Here is a 26,768-nt window from a genome sequence, read left to right as displayed (position 1 = left end):
GTAACTGCCTTTAAGCATAATATAATCACAGTTGGAACTGAACCAACCCCCACACATACAAATACTTTTGTCCAGCATGAATCTATCTACATGTTTACCCTTCTAGGCACAGAAACATTAAATTAAACACACTTAAAACTAAGATTTATTTCAAATGTTTACCAATACAAATACTCCCTTAAAACTATCCTTTTTCCTAACAGTATACAGGCATTTTACTGCCTAACACCATTCATGCATACATTATACACTAAATCTATGGGGGAATTTCTAACATTGTGTGATTGTTCAAAAAGAGAGATAGTGAATCAACAACTTGTTTTACCTTTTCTGCTGATTTTATTTAATTAAATTCAGAATTCTCTTTTTTAAATAATTGCATAAAAGTAATGATAATGTCACTAAAGGTTGAGCATTGACCCAGCCAGAAAACAATGTTATCTGAAAGTTCATTCAAATTTGGATATAAAGCTATGTGAAGTTGTACTTGAAGGAACAAAGGAAACTAAAGATATTTTTCAGTAATAATTATTTTTCATTTATATAGGTACTTCGGGCACATATACTACCACTGACAAATGTTGCATTCAACAAGTCTGGCTCAAAGTAAGTGTTCCACTTGGTATGTGAAATACTGCATTTTTATTTTAACCCCCTTGTCTGAAAAGTTCCATATGACTATTCTTTATGTGCACAGATTCAGTGACCATCCAGTGGTGTTCTAATGAAAAGCCACAACCTGAAACGTTAGCACAGATATTTGTGAGGGATTGCGATAAAGCAATGGTATCTCGGCAGGGCAAAGGACACAGGGATCCTGCTGAATTCAAAAATAGGACCTCATTATAAATTTCATAAAATGTTTTCTGTCTGGCTGCCAGACAACTTGATAGACTGCCGTGCTGCCAGGCTGGAAAGTCCGTGATAGGAGGCTGAAGCCAGGAACCTTTGGAGCCAGTTGCCGACTATTCGAAGTGAGAGATCAAGATTTGGGAGTGGGTGGTGGAGGGAAAAAGAGACGATCACGGGAGAAAGAAGCAAGTGATTGAGGCTGGGGGAAGTGCGGTGAGAAGTCAATGATCTTGGTAGCGGGGAGAGATGGGCCCCAATCAGCAGAGATGAGATAGAAAGATTCCTGGGAGGGCTGTGAGTACTGCTCCTCCTCCTCTTGGCCCACAAGGGCTGTAAAAAGCACTTACTTGTGCCAGCAGTTCTTGCTCTTCTTCTCCAAGGGGTCTTGGGCTTTGGGAAACCTACGCTGCAAGTTAAATTTAAAGCTAGTTCCTAGTCACACTGTGTGAGCCTTTTAAAAAATATATATATTTTGTGGGATGTAGGTCACTGCCTTTAGGCCAGTATTTGTTGCCTAATTTCCTGTGAGAAGGTGGTAGTGAGCTGCCTAGTTGAACCGCTACAGTCCATGTGATGTAGGTACACTTACAGTGCTGTTAAGAAGGGAGTTCTAGCATTCTCACACAGTGATCGTTTCAGAATGGATAGATCTGCTGTCCTCAGTCTCGGTGGGAGAGATTGCTAGATTTGGAAGGTGCTATCAAAGGTGGTTTCCTGAGTTGCTGTAGTGCATCTTGCACATGGTACACACTGTTGCCACTGTCCATTGATGGTGAAAGGGCTATTTAAGATAGCGGATGGGGTGCTGATTCAGTGGGCTGCTTTATCCAGGATGATGTTGAGCTTTTTGCATGTTGTAAAACTTGCAATCATCCAGGCAAGCGGAGAGTACCCCAACATACTCGTGACCTGTGCCTTGTAATGGTGGAAAGGCTCAGAAAGTCGGGGGATGAGTTACTTCCCACTGAATTCCTGGTCTCTGACCTGTTCTGGCAGCCACAGTATTTATATGGCCAGCCCAGTTCAATTTCTAATCAGTGGTAACCTCCAGGTTGTTGATGTTGAGTATTCAGCAAAGATAATGTCATTGAAAGTCATGGGATGATAATTAAATTCTCTCTTATTGGAGATGATCATTACTTGACACTTGTGTGGCGCAAATGTTACTTGTCAGCCCAAGTCTGAATGTTGTCCAGATCTTACTGCACATAGATATGGACTCATTTAGTATCTGAAGGGTCACAAATGTGCACTGAGCATTATTCAGTCATCAACGAACATCCCTAAAACTGACTCATGAAGCAGGGAAGGCCATTGATGAAGCAGCTGAAGATGGTTGAGTCTAGGACACTGCTATAAGGAACACTTGAAGCGGAGATGATTGGCCTCCAACAGATGCAAATATTGTCCTTTGTACTAGACATGACTTCAATCGGTGGAGGGCTTTCTCCCTGATTCCTATTAACTTAATTTTTGCTTGTGCTCCTTGATGCCACACTTGATCAACTGCTGTCTTAATGTCAAGGGCAATGATTCTCACCTCGCTTCTTGGGTTTGGTTCTTTTGTCTAAGTTTGGACCAAGGCTGTAATGATATCAGGAGCGGAGTAACCAGGGGAACCAAAACTGAATGTCAGTGAGCAGGCTATTGCTCTGTAAGATCCATTTGATAGCACTATTGATAACAGCTTCCATCACTTATTTGTATCACTGAAACGACTACACGATGACATCAATAAGTTCCATCTCACCATCAGACTCACCATGGACTACTCTCCAAAGTCAGTTGCATTCTTGGACACGCTCATCTCCATCTCCAGCTTCCACCCTAATTCACATTAAAGAAGCCATCCCCTATGGACAAGCCCTCTGTATACACAGGATCTGCTCAGACGAGGAGGAGCGTAATAGACATTTACAGACGCTGAAAGATGCCCTCGTACGAACGGGATATGGCTCTCGACTCATCGATCGACAGTTCCAACGTGCCACAGCAAAAAACCGCACTGACCTCCTCAGAAGACAAACACGGGACACAACCGACAGAGTACCCTTCTTCGTCCAGTACTTTCCCGGAGTGGAGAAACTACGACATCTTCTACGCAGCCTTCAACACGTCATCGATGAAGATGAACATCTTGCCAAATTCATCCCCACACCCCCACTACTTGCCTTCAAACAACCACGCAACCTCAAACAAACCATTGTTTGCAGCAAACTACCCAGCCTTCAGAACAGCGACCACGACACCACACAACCCTGCCATGGCAATCTCTGCAAGACGTGCCAGATCATCGACATGGATACCACCATCACACGTGAGAACACCACCCACCAGGCGCGATACATACTCATGCGACGCGGCCAACGTTGTCTACCTCATACGCTGCAGGAAAGGATGTCCCGAAGCGTGGTACATTGGTGAGACCATGCAGACGCTGCAACAACGAATGAACGGACATCGCGCTACAATCACCAGGCAGGAATGTTCCCTTCCAGTCGGGGAACACTTCAGCAGTCAAGGGCATTCAGCCTCTGATCTCTGGGTAAGCGTTCTCCAAGGCGGCCTTCAGGACACGCGACAACGCAGAATCGTCGAGCAGAAACTTACAGCCAAGTTCTGCACACATGAGTGTGGCCTCAACCGGGACCTGGGATTCATGTCGCATTACATTCATCCCCCACCATCTGGCCTGGGCTTGCGAAATTCTTCCAACTGTCCTGGCTTGAGACAATTCACAACTCTTTAACCTGGGGTTACCTCTATCTCTGGAGCTGTAAAGACTTAATTACCTGCAAATGCTTGCATTCTAAGGCATCTTTGAATTTGTCTATATATATAGAGCATAGAACAGTACAGCACAGAACAGGCCCTTCGGCCCTCGATGTTGTGCCGAGCAATGATCACCCCACTCAAACCCACGTATCCACCCTATACCCGTAACCCAACAACCCCCCCTTAACCCTACTTTTAAGGACACTATGTTTATGGAACATACCTCTTCATTCACCTGAGGAAGGAGCAGTGCTCCGAAAGCTAGTGATTTGAAACAAGCCTGTTGGACTTTAACCTGGTGTTGTAAGACTTCTTACTGTGCTCACCCCAGTCCAACGCCTGGCATCTCCACATCATCACTTATTTGATGAGCAGCCGGATAGGATGCTCTCTATCGCACATCTGTAGACGTTGGTGAGAGTCGATGCAGACATGCCAAATTTCTTAAGCTTCTGTAGGAAGTAGAGACTTTGTTGGGCTTTCTTGACTGTTGCATCAACATGAGTGGACCAGGACAGACTGTTCATGCTGGTGACACCCATGAACTTAAAACTATCGACCATCTCCACTTCAGAGCCATTGATTCAGACGGGAGTGTGTGTCGTGCTAAGCTTCCTGAAGTCGATGATCAGTTCCTTACTATTTCCAACATTTAGATAGAGGTTGTTTTCGGTACACCATGCAACCAAGTGATTTATACCCCTTCTGTAGTCTGATTTGTTGTTGTTTGAAATATGGCCCACCACATTCGTATCATCTGGAAACTTATAGATTGAGTTGGAGTTAAATCTTGCCACACAGTCATGTGTGTATTGTGAGTACAGTAGAGGAATGAACACACATCCTTGCGGGTCTCCGGTGTTGAGGACTATTGTGGAGGAGGTGCTGTTGCCTATCCTGACAGATTGCAGTCTGTTTGTGAGGAAGTCGAGGATCCAGCTGCACAGGGAGGGGTCAAGTCCAAGATTGCGGAGTTTGGTTATTAGTCCTATTGGGATAATTGTGTTGAAGGCGGAGCTGTAGTCTATGAACAGCAGTCTTACATAGGTGTCCTTGTTGTTGCGGTGTTCGAGTGTTGATTGCAGAGCCAGTGAGATAGCATCTGCTGTGGACCGGTTGCAGTGATAGGCAAACTGCAGTGGATCAAGACCGCCTGGGAGGCTGGCATTGATCCATCTCATGATTAGCCGCTCGAACATTTCATGATAACAGACGTTAGGGTCACCTGTGGGTAGTCGTGAGGCAGGCTACCTTGTTCTTCTTTGGTACTTGTATTATGGCGGTCTTCTTGAGGTGGGGACCTCAGAGCGTAGGAGTGAGGTGGTGAAGATATCTGCGAATACACTCAATACAAAAGAGTCATCGGACTCGAAACGTTAGCTCTTTTCTCTCTCTACAGAAGCTGCCAGACCTGCTGAGATTTTCCAGCATTTTCTCTTTCGTCTGCGACTACACTCGCCAGCTGGTCTGCGCGGGCTCTGATTACTCGCCCAGGGGCTCTTTCGGGGCCTGTCGCTTTCCGCGGATTCACTTTCAAGGGGCTGGTTTAGCACAGTGGGCTAAGACAGCTGGCATGTAATGCAGAACAAGACCAGCAGCGCGGGTTCAGTTTCCGTTCCAGTCTCCCTGAACAGGCACCGGAATGTGGTGACTAGGGGCTTTTCACAGTAACTTCATTGAAGCCTACTTGTGACAATCAGTGATTATTATTATTATTAAGAAGGCAGCTCTTACCTGAGGCTGTAATAGTGGGTTTGGGTGTGCCCAGGGCTGTTGGGGCGGGTGACACTGATACATTGGCTGACTGCTTAAAGCGGGCATAGAACTTGTTCAGATCATTGGGTAGGGATGCTCCAGCCCCAGATATTTCCCCTGGCCTTGCTTTGTAGCCTGTGATCTTGTGTAGCCTCTGCCATAGTCATCGTGGGTTACTGCCGTTGGCCTGGGACTCCAGTTTGGTGCGGTATTGTCTTTTTGCATCCTTAAGGGATTTCCGTGCGTCGTACCTGGATTTCTTATATAGGTTAGGGTTGTCAGACTTGAAGGCCTCCATCCGGAACTTCAGCAGGGAGTGAACCTTTTGGTTGAGCCAGGGTTTCCGACTGGGGAATACCCGTATTGTCTTCTTTGGCACACAGCCCTTGACACACTTACTGATGAAGTCTGTGACGGTGGTCGCGTACTTATCCAGGTTAGCTGCCGAGGCCTTGAAAAAGGACCAGTCCACAGACTCCTAGCAGTCATGGAGGATGTCCTCAGATTCCTCTGCACTGCATGGTTTTCTTGACTGGCTCAGCACGCTTGAGTTGCTGTTTGTAAGCCGGTAGTAGGAATACCGACTTGTGGTCGGATTTGTCAAAGTGAGGTCTACCTAGGCCCACTACCCCGCCCATCCCTGTAACCTGACCCTCCCATCTTTGGACATTAAGGGGCAATTTAGCATGGCCAATCCACCAAACCTGATTGTACCAGATTGTTTGCAGCGGTTCAGTAAGGTGGCTCACCACCATGTTCTCGAGCACAATTAGAGATGAGCAATAAATCCTGGCCTAGTCAGCAATGCCCTCACCCCCGATAGAATAAAAGAAGTCCTGGAAGTCCTTGGCTAGGGGCATGGCTAATTCTGGCGCCCAAGTCTTCAGTACTATTATCAGGATATTTTCAGGACCCATAGCCTGATTTAGTTACGTGAAGGAAATGCCTTGCTCTCTGCGGCGGACACTTGCACAGCACAAAATCCACTTCCATAAAAATGGGTTCTTCCCTTTCTAAATTTTTTAATCCCCCAGCCCACCTCCCAACCCAACCCAACACTCCAACCAATGGTGGGGCCATCGAGGCCTCTCTTCCCCCTTGTTTTCCCTCCACAGCTGCTGACTGCCAAGTGTTTCTCGTACTGTTTCTCTTTTAATTTAGATTTCCGGAATCCATAGAATTTTGCTTTGTTTGTGAATATTCATCTTTCATGAGAACATAAAAAAATGCAGTCCCAATTATTGCATTTACATGTGAGAGACATTGTGAATTTGAAAGGAATTTGAGTTTCAAATTGTAGTGGGTGTCGAGATCAGAGTTTACATTTAATATGATCTGTCATTAATTAACTAAGCCCTGGAGTCAGGCTTAATCCCACAAGTTTCTGATCTGGGTTAGAGTCGCAATAAATTTTAGTAGTTCAGTCCATGTTGCAAACAGATAATGAGGATTAAACATTAAAGCTTTCTGTGAGTCATTAGGATAATTTAGGACTGAGTTCAAATTGAATTAGACAGGTTTACAATGGAAAACATAGAACATACAATGCAAAAGGAGGCCATTCGGCCCATCGAGTTTGCACCGACCCACTTAAGCCCCCACTTCCACTCTATCCCCGTAACTCAATAACTCCTCCTAACCTGTTTGGACACTAAGGGCAATTTAGCATGGCCAATCCACCTAACCTGCACGTCTTTGGGCTGTGGGAGGAAACCGGAGCACCCGGAGGAAACCCACGCAGACACGGGGAGAACGTGCAGACTCCACACACAGTGTCCCAGCGGGGAATCGAACCTGGGATCCTGGTGCTGTGATGCCACAGTGCTAACCACTTGTGCTACCATGCTGCAAGAGCGCAAATGTGCTACCATGCTGAAAGAGAGCAAATGTTTCACAGGGCAGCACTGAGTTCTGTTTATCAAATTCCACTTCAAATTGTACAAACTTAATGATTTTGACATTTCTTGGATGTTAGGCAGATTAGGAAACCAGAACAAATAGGATAAGGTCTGTGAACCATCTGGTTTCATCATTTTATAGGAAATCAGATAAAATAAAAGCAAACTCTCAGTCCACATGAATGTTAAATTGAGCAATAGCAATCAACACTTGTATATGTTTGAGGGAAGAATTATCATTGAACAAGTTTTAATTGGTGCATAATTACAAATGCAATCAGATCTCCTCATAAACCTAGATATTTTGTTAAATTTCAGTAATGCTTTTGGTGCAAAACATAATGAAAGATCAATCTTGGTGATGACTGGCAGGATTATATTTATTTATATTAATTCTGAGCATGTATAAAAGTGTGGGATGTAGGAAATAGACTTTATTTAAAATGTTTCCCTCCTCGTTGGTAAGGCAATAAAAATGCTAATCGAATTCTAGGTTTTGTTGTAAAATATAAACTATAAAAGCCAAGAGTAATGATGACCTATAAAACTTTAATAAGACCCCAGTTTATTAATGTGTAGAATATTGGTGTCCACTCTCTAGGAATATATTGAGACATCAAAGAATGCAATGAAGATTCATTAAGTGAGGAAATACAAATATAAAGAAAGACTTAGAAAAATGTCTCTTTTAAAAAAAATTTTTTTCCAATTAATGGACAATTTAGCATGGCCAATTGACCTATCCTGCACATATTTGGGTTGTGGGGGTGAGACTCATGCAGACACGGGGAGAATGAGCAAACTCCACATGGACAGTGACCCGGGGCTGGGATCGAACCATGGTCCTCGGTGCTAACAGGTAGTAATGCTAACCACTGTGCCACCTTGCAGCCCATCTCTCTTCTTCTTTAAATAATACAGATTTGGGGGCAATATAATAGAATTGTTAAAAATTACGAAGTGAAGGGACAGGGTACATCAAGGGCTGATTCTGGCAATCGATGTGTCAAGACCGAGAGCCCTTTGATGCAGAACTAAATGAGAGACTTCTGGCAGAGGGCAAAATTTGCAAAGAGAATTTATGGTATGGCATTCATTACCAGGAATAATGGTTGGGCCAGAATTTATTTGTTTAAAATCAGATTGAATAGTTGCATGAAGGAAAATAGAATGAAGGGATATGGGAAGCAGGTACTTAAATGTTCATGTGGAGATCAACACTGACACTGACAGGTTGGGCTGAATAACCTGTCCCTTGTTATAACTTCTATGGAGTACCCAATTATTTTTTTTCCCAATTAAGGGGCTAACTTCCCCGATCCACCTAACTTGCACATCTTTGGGTTGTGGGGGTGAAACCCATGCAGACATGGGGAGAGTGTGCAAACTCCATATGGACAGTGACCCAGGGCCTGGATTCGAATCCGGGTCCTCAGTGTCGCAGTCCCAGTGCCAACCACTGCACCACATGCTGCCCTCCTATGGATTTCTAAGTATCTCTCTGCTCTTCTATTAAACAATTATGTTTTGGTGAGATTAATATTTGCTTTGTACATGTTAGATTTATTACAGGAAGCTATGATAGGACTTGCAAAGTGTGGGATACTGCATCAGGAGAAGAGCTGCATACACTTGAGGGGCATAGGAATGTGGTCTACGCTATTGCATTCAACAATCCTTATGGGTGAGAAATGGAATTGCATACTGACTACTGATATTTGTCAAAAATATTTGTGGTAGTGATTTCGTTATTTGAGCTTTGTTAGAAACTATGGTCACTGTATAAAAACTGCACACTTAGACACCTCAAATTACATATATTTCCAATCAGCAGACATATGTCTCAATTTTGGTTAGTGCTTTACTTGCAAAGTATTTACAGAATTGTACTGTTACAAATGTTAAAATATAATTACTTATATATTATTTATTTCACATTTTTAAGCTTCCTTCAATTTTGATGTTTAACCATTCCTCATGCAAGGGGCTTGCAATTATAGAATAAAATCTTGCACTGATAGAATGTAAATGTCATATAAATGCTGGATGTATTTATCTGCAATTATCTTAAACATGATGATGCCTCCATTCATGTATCAAACAGGAAATTGCAAGTAAATATATTACATGTTCATATAGCCAATATTCACAAACCCTAACCTAAAATTGACCAATGAATGTTGCAGAATTCCTTTCCCCATCGTTTCACTATTTTCATTGCCGTGTTAATGTAAGCCTACTTGTGACACTAATAAAGATTATTATTATAACAATATCAAATAAAATGAGTGTAGTTAGAAATTAGAAGCTACAAAATTTGGGTTTGTAGCACCATTACAGATGCTACAGAAACCCAGAGCTCATTAAATGGCAGCTTCTGGCCCATGCACTACAGCGTGATCGTAAGGGTGCTTGTTCACCGGAAGCATGAAGAGTGGACAGATTATTAAGTCAGACAGTGTCTAATGCTGATTTGGTGCGCAGCTCTGATTTAATGCACAGCCTATCATTTTGGTTCTCACAGGTTCCGTTAGCGCCATCTCGTAAAACCTCCAAGCTGACCATTAATTTAACTGCACAAGGGATCACCCCATTGTTATCTGGAGAGATGCTTTTGACTTTTCCTTTGTAAAGAGTGAATGGAGGTATAATGTTCAGTGTTATTGAAGGAATTTGGAACGGTTTTTGGCTTCACAACGGAGGAGGCATCACTCCGAGTGGGCTGACCATGATTGGCTTATCAGATTCTGGTTCCCCTAAAATCACTTCTCACATTGCCACTGGTCATAATTCCCCACCTTCCACCCCTTTGTTACAGAACATCACATGGCCCAATGGCCAAATCCTGAAATAAAGAAGCCACAAGATAACCATCTATTACAACTTTATCCAACAATACTTTCAATAATACATATCAAATTGAACTGTTCATCCACGATTATTCCCTTAGTGCTTGTCTTGTGGGTACTTATGCTTGACTTAGTGTAGGAACACAGTGGCTGCAGTAGCTGAGTATAAGGCTGTGATCTTTCAGTTGGGAGATTGCAGGTGGCTGTGCAGGATGCCCTTGAGTAGCTCTGTCTTGAGGGCCTAGCTTCAGACAGCAGTATGTCAGCATGGGTAGCTGTAGTCTAGGCTGGTTGGCTGAGAGACAACAGTAAGGGCAGGGGGATATTGGAAATGCTGGGAGCATGAATGTTGTTAGCCCGAGAGAGGACAGTAGCTTTGTGTTCTACCGATCCATGTGTACTGCCCAGGAGTGATGCTTCAGCAATTCTCACAGTAGTTTGGAGTGTAGTTTGCTGGACACTATGAATAGGGTATGTTCCTTTGAGCACTGGTGGCCACAGCCATGATTGCAGTAGTCTGAGCCTGCATGACACTAAGCTGAGCTTTCTTGGCAAGAAACATGGATCTCATGATCTTAGTGTGAACCTCTACTGCACGACTGAGAAATTTGATGGCTTCTGCTTGTATTGCATTGGACACTGGTACATCAATCACCAGATGTTACAGCATAGCTGCGTCCATAAGTGCTGTCATGGAATTGGCCACCATTTCTATGTTGGAAAGGATCGGCATCAAACTACTTGCAAAACAATGTGCCAAGCTGAAGATGGACTTCTCCATAGTGATAACAGACCTAACAATGCACCAAATATCTGTGTGCATTCATTTTAATGTTCTCCTGTATATCGCCCCATTGAAGCCTTCAGTTGAGTCCTCTGCAGCAGAACCTCTCTGCGGACTTGCCCCCTAGCACCTCCGCTCCACCCTGTCGGGTGAAGCGGGGTGCATTTCCCCCCTGACTTGGCTGAAACCTGCAGCTCACTTGTGCCCAGTTACTCACCACGTGCATCACATGATGATCCTGACTCTAAAATACAATGCCTGCATTTGAGCTGGTGGCTGCAAGTGACAGTACTTCTTCATCAGACATAAACTGATCCCCATGCCCTTCATGCAGCAGCTGACCAGGCCTTAATATTTTGGAATTTGAAGTAAGGAATCTGGTGGAAAGTAAGCGGCCAATTGTCACACCATCCACAGGTTGCACTTGATGCCAGAAAGTGGGTGAAGTGGTATTTGAGATGTGTAAAACATGAACATACTCTCTTTCTTAATATGGTCGGTGACACTGGATGCAACCATTTCTGTCATAATGTGGAACATCTCTAAAAGGCTCAGGCACTGCAGACATGCCTGTTCCTCACTGGTTCCCTGTGGTTATCTGCAACATTATCCTGCAAGTTAGAGGGTAAAATGTTAGTGAGTGTGTTGCCATGTGTTTCGGGTGATGTGTCTGCTATAGTTGAATAGCTGGACGTATGTGGAATCTGAAGAGGTGGGTGTGAGGCTGGCAACATTGGTAAGTGGGGTGGAGCATTTAAATGTTAGGTATGAGCCATGGTTGCTGATGGGTGAATAATGGAGCTGTGGTGTTTTGAACAGTGTGGAAGGTTGGTAGTGTGGTCATATGTCATTTAACAATGCATTCATTGACCTTGACTACTTGTGAGAGAGCATTACACTTTTGCCAGCACTGCAACCAGGTCCTTGGGGCTAGACTCCCAGAATTCAAGTTCCTGACTACCTGTTCCCATTCTTAGGTTCTGCCTTGAGTCACCTCCTACCCCACCTATCCGCTCACCTCCTCTCAACCTCCTGGACTATGATATATAGTGCCACATCAGAGAACCTTCATAGATTCCCTACAGTGCAGAAGGAGGTCATTTGGCCCATCGGGTCTGCACTGACTCTCCTGGTGTCTTCCCTCTGTCCAGTTGTCATGTCTTATTCTTTTTCTCAAAGACTTTCTGACACAGTTCCACCAGTTGCTGCAGATGAATGGATATTCCTTTAAGAGAGATAAGCTGCATTTAGGAGTGCAGGTATGTCGTGCTAGTCATGTGAGCATGCAGCCAGACAGCAGTGTAATTTGCCCTGGGCTGCATGTCACAATCATGTTGAGAATCAGGGAGCATGAGGTTTGTGTGCTATCTGTCTCAACTTGACCAAATGTGGGATAAACAGGTTTCATAATACACCCACTTGCTAATAAGACAAATCCAATTTTTTCCTCAAACTTTAAAACATTTGTAAAAACGTTTTAAAACAGTAGGCCTGTGTTAGTGGTTATTGTGACCTTTATCTCCTCTCCGTGAGCAAATTTCTCAACAATCACAATGAATGTGAAAAAAAAATGCAATTATTTTAAACAGGTGACTCCTCCCGCGACATCTTGTGGAGTAATGATGTTGAAAGGTTCCCCCGCTGTATTTTTTTGTCAAGAGTAATATGGAACCAACTGGTTAGGAAACACTGAATTACCAATAAAATTAAAGTAATTAAGTGCCCCCTCTAATAGCGCTATACAAATTGATTGATCTGTTTTACTCAGCAGAGTTGTCAAAAGGCAATAGTTGAACAGCAACGAGATAAGTTTATGCTGGGTGGTCTTAATGCTGAATTTCTTTAGAAGAGTGATTAATAGCTAAGCTGATTTACAGCTAAAAATAAGGTATAATTGTTCAAAAGCTCTATGAAACATTTGAACACTCCCCAATTAGAACCTTTCTCTCGAGGCATTTGAAAAACATGAAGTCAAGCTGCAGCTGAAATGTGCTTGGAAAGTCTACTTCAATGATTCAAATTTTCCATCTCTGAAACGCTGGTAATTATTTTGAAGTTCTAATGCCGTGAGGGTAATAGAAAGGCATATATATTTTTGACTTGGTAGGGTAGCACTGATGGCAAGATGGATGTGGGGTCATTATTAGATTAGATGTTGGTGCAGCAGGCATAAGAAATGTATTGTTGTTACAAGATAAATATTCCATTGACTGGACTACTTTGTGCCTTTCATACCTATGGGCGTCAATTTCTAGAGGTTTCTCCTGATCATTTGCTGTACATTTGGCAGAGAACTATAGAAACCCAGGGAAGAGGCATTTAATTTCCAGGGTTTCTGCAGCTCTTCCACTAATGTTACAATGGAGATTTATAGTTACTGCGTGGAAATGCACTCTCTATATCTTTCAGAAAGTTTATAAGCCATATTTAAAATGCGTGCCTATTTTTAATTAGAGACAAGATTGCTACTGGTTCGTTCGATAAAACCTGCAAATTATGGAGCTCTGAAACAGGCAAATGTTACAATACATTTCGTGGACATACTGCAGAAATTGTAAGTTTCTATACTTCTTAGAATTAAAGAGGCCATCAAGGTGTTATTGCTCCTTTTAATAATCAAACCTCAAAATAATTATATTTTAGGATTTTGTTTTGTTTGTTTGTATATTTCTAATTTGTCTTGAAGAAAGTTACCGATGGCATCTTGTGGTTGGGGGGTTGGGAGGTTGGACATGGGGTTGAGTGAGATCCACTTACTTGAGTTTATTTACATGAGGAAGTTGCATCTTCTAATGGAGTATAAAGTTGTTGTTTCGCCTGACATTGGTGTTCTTGAGATTGTCCTGATGAGTGCAAGATGAAAAGCTTTGGCAAAACATTTTTTCTCAGCAATACTCCAGTTCTATACTACCAAACAACTACTTGTCCAAGTACGAAAGAGAAAATGCTGGAAAATCTCAGCAGGTCTGGCAGCATCTGTAGGGAGAGAAAAGAGCTACGTTTCCAGTCCGATGACTCTTTGTCAGACTTTTGACAAAGAGTCATTGGACTCGAAACGTTAGCTCTTTTCTTTCCCTGCAGATGCTGCCAGACCTGCTGAGATTTTCCAGCATTTTCTCTTTCGTTTCAGATTCCAGCATCCCCAGTAATTTGATTTTATTACTTGTCCAAGTATTCAGTTACTCTGTCCCCAGTGATAGATTCAAGAGATTTCCCCCCATTGATATTAAATTGATAGGGCTGTAGTTACCTGGTTTTTTTCCTCCCATCTTAAGTGATGAATTAATATTTTCAATTTTCCAATCCAAAGGCGCAGTTGCCAAATCTAGAGAGCTTTGGAAAATTATGGTAAACACCTCTACAATTTTCTCTTTTTTTTTAATACCCAGGAGCTGAAAGCTGGAGGTTTGTCTACAGCCCATTACTTTCTGCATTACCATTTTAAAAACTTATATTAAATGCAATAAACTCTTCGCTTATGCTATTTTTTTGGTTATCTTGCAATTACGCTTTGGCTTTTGCTCGATTATGAAAACAGATGCAAAGTACTCATTTAACATATTAGCCTTTTCCTTAGATGTACAGACTCACAGATGAACATGTACCAGAGGGTTGCTAGTCCCTTTGGGAAAATAATATCCGAGTATGAGATGCCACCTTCAGGTCAGAAGGATGTTACTACTCTGGGATTTTAAAGCTGCTCTCCATTTCATAAATCATCCCAGATTATACAATTGAACATCCCTTGTGACCTAGAAAAATGCATCTTGGTTCTGGAGCTCAGACTTAACAATTATTAACAGTGTACACCAGATTTTATATTTTCTCCATTCTATCCAAAACAAAACAAAAAATCATGCCAATCCAAAATCAGGTGGCAATATTTTTATACCATTAAAAACACACAAACGTTTGAGAAGTGGGCATACTGATTTTTAAAAAAATTATATAATTCTTGCATCCACTGCACTCAATAGAGACGTGTTCTACTGGGGGCCTTAGTGTGCCATCTTTACTGAAGAAACAAATTGAGTTAATTTGAATTCTGATTACAAGAGAACTTCATAATATTGTGTAAGGATTTCAGAATTCAAAAATCTATTCTCGTCAAGGCAAAATGAGAAGAAAACTGGAAGGAGGTGGGGGAATCTTTGGCTGCTATTACATAACCTAAGAATCCTATATCTCTTTAAAATAATTATTTATACTGTTATGTACTTTAGTTCATTGCAGCATCCAATTTAGTATCTTTAGTTTCTATGTTCAAATCAATGTTATGCTTTCTTTGGCAGTATACAATGTGATGTTCCTCTGTTAACTATTGGAAACACACAACAATAATGATTTTCAACAAATTAATGTTTCTATATAAATTAACAGTCTAAAGCAGTAGTTTAGTTGAGAAGTTCAGATGATGTTCAAATATCCGTAGTTCTGACTTTGGTGACTTGTGTAGTCCTTTTATTCCAGCGATTCGACTACAGTTTTATGCCAGCCTCATCTACAGTCCCACGGAAATCACTGTGGCTGGTGATGCAATTTGAAACATGCCTGATATAAATCACAGTGGTTTTTAAATAAGGTGTCCTAGAAAAAAAACATTGAATCATTTATTTACTTTTAAAGGTTAATAATTTTAATTCCTCTTTTTAACCTATTATAGGTATGCTTATCATTTAATCCTCAAAGTACTTTAGTAGCAACAGGCAGTATGGATACGACAGCAAAACTTTGGAATATCCAGTCTGGAGAAGAATCTGTTACTCTAACGGTAATATATATATATATATATTTATACAGAGTAATGCTACAAATGCCTCTCTTTAGTTTAAACATATTGTCGTGATTTTGATTTTTTTTTGGCATGGTTAAATGACAAATGGTTTACATTTGAAAAAAATATATTTTTATTGGCATTTCCACTTTTAACAGTTTAACAATTAGTCATATAAAGGGGCGCGATTCTCCGCAAATGCGGCGAGTTGTAAAGGCTGCCGTGAAACTCACGGCAGCCTCTGCGCCCCCTCCCGGGACCCGATTCTCCCCCCCCGGGTGGGGCTAGCAGCGGAGCCCCGTGAAGCACGGCATCGCGAGCTTAGCGACCGCCGCTAAGTCTGTGCGCCAAGCTTCACGCTGGCTGACGCGCACGATGACATCAGCCGCGCATGCGCGGGTTGGATGGCTCGAACCCGCGCATGCGCGGATGACGTCATCACGCAGACGCGTCAAACCACCGCATGCGCGGGCCGTCATGCCCCTCAGCCGCCCCGCGGACAGATCCTGCAGGGCGGCGGAAGAACAAATAGTGCGCGGGTATCGGACCCGCTGCCCGCGACCAGTGCCCACCAATCACAGGCCCATGCCACCCTTGGCACGGCCATGGTGCGGCCATGCCAGTCGGTGCCATGGTTGTCTGGGACGGGCACTTTGCGGCCGTTTTCACGAACGCTGAAAGCAGGTGTGATCACGGCCGTGAAAACGGCCGTAAACTCCGCGGTATTCGGCCCATCGGCCTGCGGAGAATTGCTGTTCACCGTAAAAAACGGCGAGCAGCGATTCGTGTCGGGGGGCGGCTGGAGGGGGGGGAGAATAGCGGGAGGCCGTGAAAATTGTCAGGAAGGCCCTCCCGCTAATCTCCGACCCGTCGTGGGCAGCGGAGAATCGCGCCCCATATTTACAGAACAAGACATTTCTTATGTACAATTTTACACGTAACCCTTTCATCGGCCCTTCCCGTTTCCATGCTCCCCTGTTCCCCGCCCCCCATTCCCCCTCCTCCACCCCCGTTGATAATTGGGCTCCATCCTGGCCCCATCTTTCGCCCTGGCTTTTGTATTTTTATAATTCTTTCCTTCATTTTGTGGTTTTTGCTGTTACCCCAGTGGCTCTCTGCCCCCTCCACCTTTACTCTTTTTCCCTGTCCCTTCCTGATTCCCTCTTGCCTTGTGGGTCTGCCAACTCACCCGCTTGTTGTTTGTGGCCTTTTCCTCCTACCTGCTGTGTCTTCGGCCTCTCGAGATCCCATTTGCTGGCATGCTGGCTCTGTTCCTTCCCTTTCTTAATTGAAGGTGCAATGCGATCATATTTTTGGACTAATTTTGCCTAAAAATGCCTATTTAGCTATGTTCTGGAGGAGCGCCACCTGATGTGTGCCTGTTTAACACATCACCGCCACCAGAAGTCACAAATGGTGTACATTTTGATATTGTCTCTTTGTCCCTTGTCCATTCATGTCATTCTGCTGTGGAATATTTGATTTGCTAATAATGAATGTTCAGTAGCCAAATTGTCACTGTGTCACATTTTATCATGAATCATGTTGCCAATGTGTCGACCGACTTGGAAGCACTAGTTGCTTATGTAAACTTTTGTTTTGTTAGATATTCACCAAATTTAAATGATAACAGATTTGTTTTGATAATTTATTTTGACTGATACCTAACACAATGGTTCACAATCAAACAATTTTACTCAAACCTTTTTTCCTCCTTTGATTATGTATTCCTTCTCTATATAAATGTTCACCCAGTATACTTCCTGCGTAGTGGCAACTTTTATTTTAAGCTGCCACAGGGAAGATGAAGTTAGGGGAAAATCAGTCTCCGCATTAAGTGTGGAGCATTTAAACCTTCTCTTAATGATGCCCAATTTGGCTGTGCATAAGAGTCATAATCCAAATTAGAGGTTATGGATGACTAGCATTTTTTCTGAATATGCTTCAACTCGGCCCAATCCTTGTATTATTGGTAGCTCTCTCACCTCTGAGTGGGAAGATTGAAGATTCAAGTTCCACTCTAAAGACTTAACCACATGGTCTAACTTGACAGTTAAAGAAACTGCTACACCATTGGTGCCACCATTTAGATGGAGACGTTAAATCAGGTTTCTGTCTGCTTCCTCAGGTAACCGAAAAGGATCTCTCGGCACTGTTCACTGAAGTGCAGGACGTTCTTTTTCGGTCCTGGTCAATCAACAGTGTCTCAATCAACACTGTAAACATTATCTGGTCGTTTACCTCATTGTTGCTGTGAATAGATTGATTGCCATGTTTGCCTGCATAACCACAGTGACTTTACTTGAAAGATTTAGGGTGTTCTTTTCTGATAACTTATATTTTCATTTCAGGGACATTCAGCTGAAATCATCTCTTTGTCATTTAATACAACAGGAGATAAGATTATCACGGGCTCCTTTGACCATACAGTTTCTGTGTGGGATGTGGGATCTGGCAGGTGTGTAAACTGCTTAATGTGTCATATCAGTCCACAACTTAATTCTGTACATTTTAAACACTTTTTGAAGCATTCCGATTCAAATGCCTGCTTTCGCGTGTAACCTATAATATTTTGTATCTTTGTACATTTATGGAAAACAAAATTTCAGGTAAATGTTTGGGTCACAAACAGTATCTCCATACTGTCAATGCAAAAAAAACAACTGTTCATCTTTATATTTGTCACTTAGTAATCTTTCTGTCCCCAAGAAATCCTTTTCTCCTTATGGCTCCATTCCTTTCAATATTGTGTGCCTTAATATTTGACACTTTTATCAAACATCTGGAAAAGACGATGCATGCATACACTATCCACTGTATTCCCTTTGTACAAAAAATTAGAATTAATTAAACATGGCAAATATTTTAAAAGTTCATACCTTTTATAAATGCTTGCTGATTGTCTCAGTTTAGCCCATATATTTCTAAGACCCTATTTTCGGCTGAGGTTCTCCGTCGGGGTGCGAAACAGCTGAAAATCACATGTTCTGCCCCTGAACATGGCAATTTCCATTTTCTTGGAATGGAATCAGGGCCGGGCGTATATCGCGCATGTGCAATTTATGGAGGCAGCTGGCTATTTAAATCAGCTGCCTGTACTGAAGTGGGATTTCATTTCTTACAGTCAATTTATCCATGGAACCCAGCTATTGATGCAGCGTTTTACTACTTAGTCGGAACAGTTTTAATCTACTTTATTCAGCTCATGCTTGGATATACACCACTTGGACTCCTGTTTGATCAGCCATTGTCAAGTAAATTAATCTGATCCCCTTTTATCCCAGTGAAATTAGCTCATTTTCAGTCCACTTCCTTTATCTTAAATCTATTCCCTCTAAATCTAGTTTCAGTATAAACGTACCTGAAGTATGAGCACTATTTACCAAGGCCCATAACTTCTGAGTTCCAGGGCAGAGTTTGTCAGAGGTACCCCAAGATGCGCTGGGGAACTACCGCAACCCCACCTGGCAAGGACTGCACGGTAGTTGCTGAGGAGTTCAAACATCCTTTAGGCAATTACCCTGCACTGGGAATCATCCAATAATGATCAGTAACTTCCTGGCTTCCCAGCATCAGTTTTGGGGGTAACCCAAATATACATTGGGAAATCCCTCTTGGAAGTTCCCAGGTAACATAGCAATTGCCCAGAAGTTTCAATGTCCCCTGGAAAATTGTGCTGCATTTTCAACCGTCTGATACAGCGATTGAAAATGTTAACTTCGGATGGTTCTGCCTAATAGTTACTCAGAAAAGGTTAGAAGTAATAAATGCACTTCTAACTTCTGCATAAGCATTTCAAAAGCCCAGACAGATTCCCATAAGGAACCCACCACATTCGCAACACCCCCATTCACAAGGGACTCGCCCGACCCTCCCAAACTGCAGGCCTGACTCTCATCTTTGACCTAACCCGTCCCCCTGACCCAGCTGAATCCCCCTGACCTGAACCCACCACTTACCCCTGACCTGCCCCTTAACATTTTTTCAAAGTGTCAAACAATATGGGGAGAAATGCTGGCAGCTCAGCAGGCGGGCTGCGTTCTGCTCCCCCCCCCCCACCGAGCTGACACTTTGAAAACAAATCAGTAACTTCCACCCTTGAGCTCATATTCTCAGCTGGCATTTCAGAACAATACTGTGGTGATATGAGTGGGAGCACTGCCATTGGTGCAGAGCATTGGTTTCCCATTGGCTCTGGCTGGTCATGTGCCTCTCGTCTGATTGGCTGGGACTAGTCATGTGACTGCTCACCAATTGGTCGAGAGGCCAGTAGACCCCGCCTCCGAGGCGGGGTATAAGTACCCAGGTTTCTCGGCGGTCAGCCTTTCTCTGTAGTCGACCACCGGGCTAACAACTAGCTGATTAAAGCCACAGTTCGGATCTTCATCGTGTCTCGCGTCCAATTGATGGTACATCAAATATGGAGGTAGAAATGCAGTGTTGGATGTGTTGTCTTTCAGATGAGATGTTAAACTAAGGCCCTATCTGCATTCTCAGGTTTATGTCAATGATTCCATTGCATTATTTGAAGAAGAGCACAAGAGTTTTCTTGGTGCCAATTTATCCCTCATTCAATATTACTGAATCAAATTATTGGATCATTATCTTAATGCTGTTCATGCAACCTTGCAGAGCACGTCTGACTGCTGTGTTTACTACATCTCAACAATTGCAATACCTCAAAAGTATTCCAAAGTGATTTGGGTCATTCTGAGGTCATGGAAGGCCCTATGTAAATGCAAGTTTTTTCTTTCTTAACTCTGAAATGAACGGGAAATGCTGGCAGTGCAGTCAAAACATTGAATTCTATTTTGGTCAATGCATTCAGAAGGGAAACTAATTCAGAATTTATCAGGGAAAATGAACGTGAAAATAGTCTCTGGTGGTCTTGATAAGCTAAACTGTGAAATAGAGGTGGAAACTTAGATATGGCAATTAATAGATTCAGAGATGCAGATGCATGATTAACCTGTGCCTGTTGTTGAGATGCAGGCACCATACTTTGTTGTTCCTGATCATTATAATAATAGCAGTTTGCAGCCTAATGCAAAATGGGTTGCTGAGTCATTACATACCTCAACAGACGACCTAACTTTGTGCATGGCTAATACCACTTAAAGCTAGCCTGCATTACTTAAAGCTAGCCGGCACAGGAAGAATTTAAGGCCCTCCGCCATGGTGAGTTTGGTGGTGGAGAGGCATTCAATCAGGTGGAAAAGTGGTGGGAATGGACCCCACTGTCTTCCCACTTCTGACTCGATTATATCCATGGCAGGAAGGCCTGTATTCAGCCTTTCTCTCCCACCGCTAATTGAGATCCTTTAATGGACAATTAAGGGCACATCCCACCCTGTTGATATTTACCCAGCATTGGGTAAGGGACTTGCCATATGGAAAGCCCAAAAAGCAAACCCTGACAGGATTGCTTGCAGGCACAATCGATTCTTGATTGAGGGATCCGGCATTCGGAAGAGAGGACCCACTGAGTGCCATTCTGCTGCCTTTGCTGCTGATCCTAATCCCCTATCACACCCATCCCACAACCCCACTCCCACCATCACTCACCTGTGCCCGGTCCATTGGTAACCCTGGATCTTGAGCGAGTGTAGTTCCAGCAGCAGCCACCACCTCCTTAGTGGCTCTGCTGAGCACTGAAAATGCAGCCAGCTTCTAACTGACTGGCAGCTGTCAGTGGGCAGGACTTCCATCCCCATAGTCCTTGATCCCAGGAAAGGCAGCTCTGCCAAGTTAAGTGTCTAACTGGCACTTAATTCAGTGGGCCTTCCCGAAAAGAGGGGATGCTAGGCTGAGGCCCCTATCGTCTCCATAGCATCTCCAGGGGAGCTGCATTCTGCCTGCAGCAAGTGCTAGAACCGTTTGGGGAAGAAAGTCAAAGGAGGAAGAAGGTTGAAAATTGTATCCACTTCAGAAAATTTGCTCCAATGTCCTCTAATGCAACATTGGTGCCTTGAAGCAGGAGGAGGACAAGAGAAGAGAGGCCCTATTCTCACTGGGAGTCAGGAAGCACTCCCACTCATCCAAACTTTCAGAAGACAATGGTAACAGAGAATTGTGCAGATCGGTAGAAGAAATCTAACCCGGAGGACCTGGATGCAGTGCAGGAAGACGTTTATTGACCTCATTTAATAATGAATGGTCAAGGTCAATGAATGCATCTTCAAATGCCATATCATTACTAATGAACCACTAGCCTTCTCTAATAATATTCTTTATTATGCATGATGCATATCTAACATTCATTGCCTTACCTAACCCAAACATACTTAGCACTGCTGCAAGCTACTCACACATCTCACTACTTGCACACACTACCAACTGGCACTGCTGCCGCACAGCACCAGGGATCCGGGTTCAATTAAAGCCTCGGGTGACTGTGGGGAGTTTTCACATTCTCCCCATGTCTGTGTGGGTTTCCTCCTGGTGATTTCCTCCCACAATCCAAAGATGTGCAGATTAGGTGGAGTGGCCATGCTAAATTGCCCTTAGCATCAAGGGATTATGGGGTTTCAGAGATAGGACGGGAGCCTAGTTAAGGCTCTCTTTCAGAGGGTTGGTGCAGACTTGATGGCCTCCTTCTGCACTGTAGTGGTTCTATGGTTATTTAACTGTGATAAGCATGTAAGCCAAATCTCAGCATATTGGGAAAAGGGTGGATGTAACTTTTCTATTCAGGAAGGGAGGGGGGGGAGACAGAAAGCAAGAGACTACAAGTCAGTTAGCCTAACATCTGCCATGTGTAAAATGCTGGAATTTATTAATAACAAGGCTATAGCAAGGCACTTGGAAAATTCCAATGCAATCAGGCAGAATCAACATGGTTTTGTGAAAGAGAAATAGTGTTTGATTAATTTATTAGAGTTCTTTCAGGAAATAACCAGCAACATGGATAAAGAGGAACCTGTAGATGTGGTATTTAGATTTCCAGAAGACATTTGACAAGGTGCCACATCAAAAGCTACTACACAAAATCAGAGCTCAGTGTGTCGGTGTAACGTATTAGAATGCATAGAAGATTGGTTAGCTAAAGGGGCATTTTTGGGTATGCAAGATGTGACAAATGGATTGTTACAGGGATCAGTACTGGGGCCTGAAACAAGGACAGTCTATTTCAATGACTTGGATGAAGGAACTGAATATATGGGTGGAAATTTCTGCTCCTGCCGAAGTCAATAGATTTTTGGATGGCTTGCTGCATTTTCCAGGCCCACCCCTCTGTGACGGCATCATAAATTTCCACCCTTAGTTGCTAAATTAGCTGACAGCACAGATAGATGGGAGAGTAAGTTGTGAAGAAGACATAAGGATCCTGCAATAGCTTAAGTATACAGGGGGAAGGCAAATGAAATACTGTCGTTTATGGCATGGGAAAAGGAATTTCAAAATTGGGAAGGTTTGCTATAGTTGTGTAGGGCATTGGTGAGGCCACAATCTAGAGTACTGTGTACAATTTTGATCTGCTTATTTAAGAAGGACATAATTGCATTAGAAGCAGTGTGGTAGAGGTTCACTTGACTGATTATTGGGATGAGGAGATTTCTTATAAGATTGGGTCAGTATTCATTGGAGTTTAGAAGAATGAGAGGCGATCTCATTGAAACATATAAGATCCTGAGGAGACTTGATGCTGAAAGGATGTTTCCCTTTCTGGGAGAAACTAAAACTATGGTGCACAGTTTAAAAATGAGGGGTTTTCTATTTAAGATGAGAAGAACTTTTTTATCTCTTGAGGGTCAATTCTCTTCTGTAGAACACGATGGGGGCAGGGTCATTGAATATATTTTAAGTCTGAGTTAAATAGATTCTTGAATGACAAGGGTGTCAAAAAATATATAGGGTAGACAGGAAAGTGAAGGCCAGAATAGCAATAGTTACAAAGCAATTTTGGCAGATACAAATTGTAAAATTCTATACTGACATTGCATTTGCATATATTGGGTTTTAAACCTGGGATGTGTGACTCGTACATTATCCTGCTTTTTTGGTACTTTGGTCTCGTATTGAAACATGGGTAAGGTTGAAAATAAAGCTTTGCACTTTGAACAGTTAGAAAATATTAACTGGCTGTTAATTTTGTAATCTGTTAGGAGAATGCACACCCTGATCGGGCACCGAGGAGAGATCAGCAGTGCACAGTTTAATTGGGACTGTTCACTTATTGCTACTGGATCAATGGACAAAACCTGCACGGTGAGATTCTTACAAAACGGTGACACCATGTGTAGAAATTCTCACAGCTTGCTAAGGAAATGGCACTGCTGGCCTGGAATTTAATTTGTAATTCTATTTCTTGTCTTAAAATTGTTTGGTATCATTTTCTTCCTCCTGCCTCAATTTTAAAGTTAAACTATTAAGGTGGAAGATTATTCTGCATAGCTCTGTGACTTTGCAAGGTGTAAATAGGTTGGTGCCAGCATTCAGGTTCCTGGCACCTACCTGTCCCTGAAATATTGAAGGGAAAAATGATGAACAGCAACCCTGTGGTGTCTAAGCGCTGGTTGTTTCAGGGGACATGGTTTGCTTTGAGTCTGCACCCTGCAGGAAAAATTACAAAATAAATTGTTTGGGAGGGTTTTTCATGCTGTTCCCATTTTTTTTTTTTTTTACATACATTGCATTTCAACCAGTCCATAAATTGCTAATTACATCTGAAAACACAATGTCAAATTCCACAAGTATGTTGATGATACCCATCTCTAACTCTTGCTCCTGCCATTGTCTCTGATTTGGCATGTTGCTTGTTCTACATCCATTATTGGATGAGCAGATATATTATCCCATTAAATATTAGGAAGACCAAAAACCATTGGGCTGAATTTTGTGGTAGTTCTTGCCGGCAGGACAGGCAAGTTACTCAAAATGCCATAGACATCGGCAGAACCGGAAGATCCTGCCAATGGCCACTGGCATGCTGCCTCTGCCGTCGGACTATTGTACCCATTCTCTTTGGTTTTCAACACCAACTCCATTATTTAGTCATTGAATAACTGTATTCCTCACCACTTTCTGAGGCTGAACCTGACAATTCGCAACCTTGGAATCCTATTTGACCCTGAGCTGAGCTTTGGACCCCATTTCCTCTCCATAACCAAGACTGGCTCCATAATATGGCCCTTGCCTCAGCGTTTGCGTATCTGGTGCTGAAACCCACATCCGTATCTTGTTTAATACCAGAACTGACTATTCCAGTACTCTCCTGGCTGGCCGTCCACCTCTGTATTATTGCGTTCATCCAAATCTCTGCTGCTGATGCGAAGGACTTGTGTCAAATCCCATTCACCCATCACTCATTATCCCTGTGCATTGAGTTTAAAATTCTCATTCTTGTTTTCGAATCCATTCATGGCCTAGCCCCACCCTAGCATTGTAAGCGCTTTCAGCCTTACCGACTTCTGGCTGTACTCCTGCACATTTGGCCTCTTGTAAATCCCCAGTTCTTTCCACCATTGGTCACCATGCATTTAGCTGCCTGGGCCTTAAACTCTGGAATTCCCTCCCTAAATCTCTCCACTTCTCAATCTCTCTCCTCCTTTAAATCACAGCATAACACATATCTCTTTGACTAAGCTTTTGGTCACCTGTCCACATATCCCTTTATATTTCTCAAAGTTAGTCTGCTAACAATTCTGTGATAGGCTTTGGGAGATGTTTACTACATTAAAGTCATTATATGAATAGAAGTTGTTGTTAAGTATTCTGCCTAACATTTCATTTTGTCATTTTATTGACTTCATGACGTCTCACAGACTATAAATGTTAGAAGCAACTCCATGCTTAAACTCTGGCAGTTGATTGCTATAGCATATTGCTGCCAATTTTCTGTGTCATTTGGTGAGCAGTAGGGGGTGCAAACCTGCTGTTCCCCTTGTGGTGAGGTCCTGATATTGATCAGAATGTTGGACATGAGGATGGCAAGTATAGCTTATGTGTTTTCATGAAAAAAGGGTGCAGAGTCGTCATTCCACAGTAATATTGTGCACATCCCAGCAGTATTGCTTTAACCCAAACAGCAGATTGCTAGTTTTCTGGTCGAATGGTGTGTGTCAAATGGAGACCCTCCCCCACAGAACTCCGCCCCAACACCACAGAGCACCAACCCCCTCTCCCCGCAGAACTCCGCCCCAGCACCACAGAGCACGAACCCCGTCCCCCACAGAACTCCGCCCCAACACCACAGAGCACCAACCCCCTCCCCCGCAGAACTCCGCCCCAGCACCACAGAGCACCAACCCCCTCCCCCGCAGAACTCCGCCCCAGCACCACAGAGCAGCAACTCCCTCCCCCACAGACCTTCACCCCAGCATCACAGAGCAGCAACCCCCTCCCCCACAGAACTCTGCCCCAGCACCACAGAGCACCAACCCCCTCCCCCACAGACCTTCACCCCAGCATCACAGAGCAGTAACCCCCTCCCCCACAGAACTCCGCCCCAGCACCACAGAGCAGCAACCCCCTCCCCACAGAACTCCGCCCCAACACCACAGAGCACCAACCCTCTCGCAAATGAAACTCTGCCCCAGCACCACAGAGCACCAACCCTCTCGCAAATGAAACTCTGCCCCAGCACCACAGAGCACCAACCCCCTCCCCCACAGAACTCTGCCCCAGCACCACAGAGCAGCAACCCCCTCGCAAATGGAACTCCGCCCCGTGCAACACCCATGCAACAACACATCGCCCAACACTGCCCCCTGGCATTGCCAGGAGAAGTGTTCATAAAGTGTCAGAGTACTTCCTGGGCATGATCCTCTTCCCCCTGGGGGGCTTTACTTACCTGTGTTCCTCCAGTGGCTTTTGATCATCAGTTGCAAGCCGTGATTCACATTGGTGAATGGACATTTTAATGTGGGGAGACTATTGGGTGTGGAAGGCCCAATAATAATATTTAACTTGGTGCAAATGGGTATCCTGACTTTTGAAGTTGGGATTCCTGTTACATCATTGGTGGGGGGGTGGGGACAATCGATTGCGGAAACCCTGCCAGTGTAAAAACCATTTTGGAACTCACGCGTGATTCTCCATACCCTCTGCCATTCCCGCTCCCTGAAAATGACAGTGGAAAA

At 43.4% G+C, this 26,768-nt stretch overlaps 1 protein-coding gene across 2 annotated transcripts in view; it reads left to right on the top strand.

The window, feature by feature from the left end:
- daw1 (dynein assembly factor with WDR repeat domains 1) overlaps positions 1-26,768 on the top strand; it is a 62,791-nt gene that overhangs the window by 25,684 nt on the left and 10,339 nt on the right. The window contains exons 4-9 of one of the 2 annotated variants that reach the window (XM_038815246.1): positions 548-606; positions 8,842-8,964; positions 13,368-13,467; positions 15,577-15,684; positions 18,039-18,145; positions 23,793-23,895. In XM_038815246.1, coding sequence (XP_038671174.1) covers positions 548-606; positions 8,842-8,964; positions 13,368-13,467; positions 15,577-15,684; positions 18,039-18,145; positions 23,793-23,895 — 600 coding nt within the window. The remainder of the gene's footprint in view (positions 1-547; positions 607-8,841; positions 8,965-13,367; positions 13,468-15,576; positions 15,685-18,038; positions 18,146-23,792; positions 23,896-26,768) is intronic. The other variant, XM_038815247.1, reaches the window with a different exon arrangement.

The sequence above is a fragment of the Scyliorhinus canicula genome, chromosome 13 (genome assembly GCF_902713615.1).
Source record: "Scyliorhinus canicula chromosome 13, sScyCan1.1, whole genome shotgun sequence".
Classification (NCBI taxonomy): Eukaryota; Metazoa; Chordata; class Chondrichthyes; order Carcharhiniformes; family Scyliorhinidae; genus Scyliorhinus; species Scyliorhinus canicula.
The sequence above is the reverse complement of the archived record's forward strand: the minus strand, read 5'-3'. Positions and strand labels throughout refer to the sequence as shown.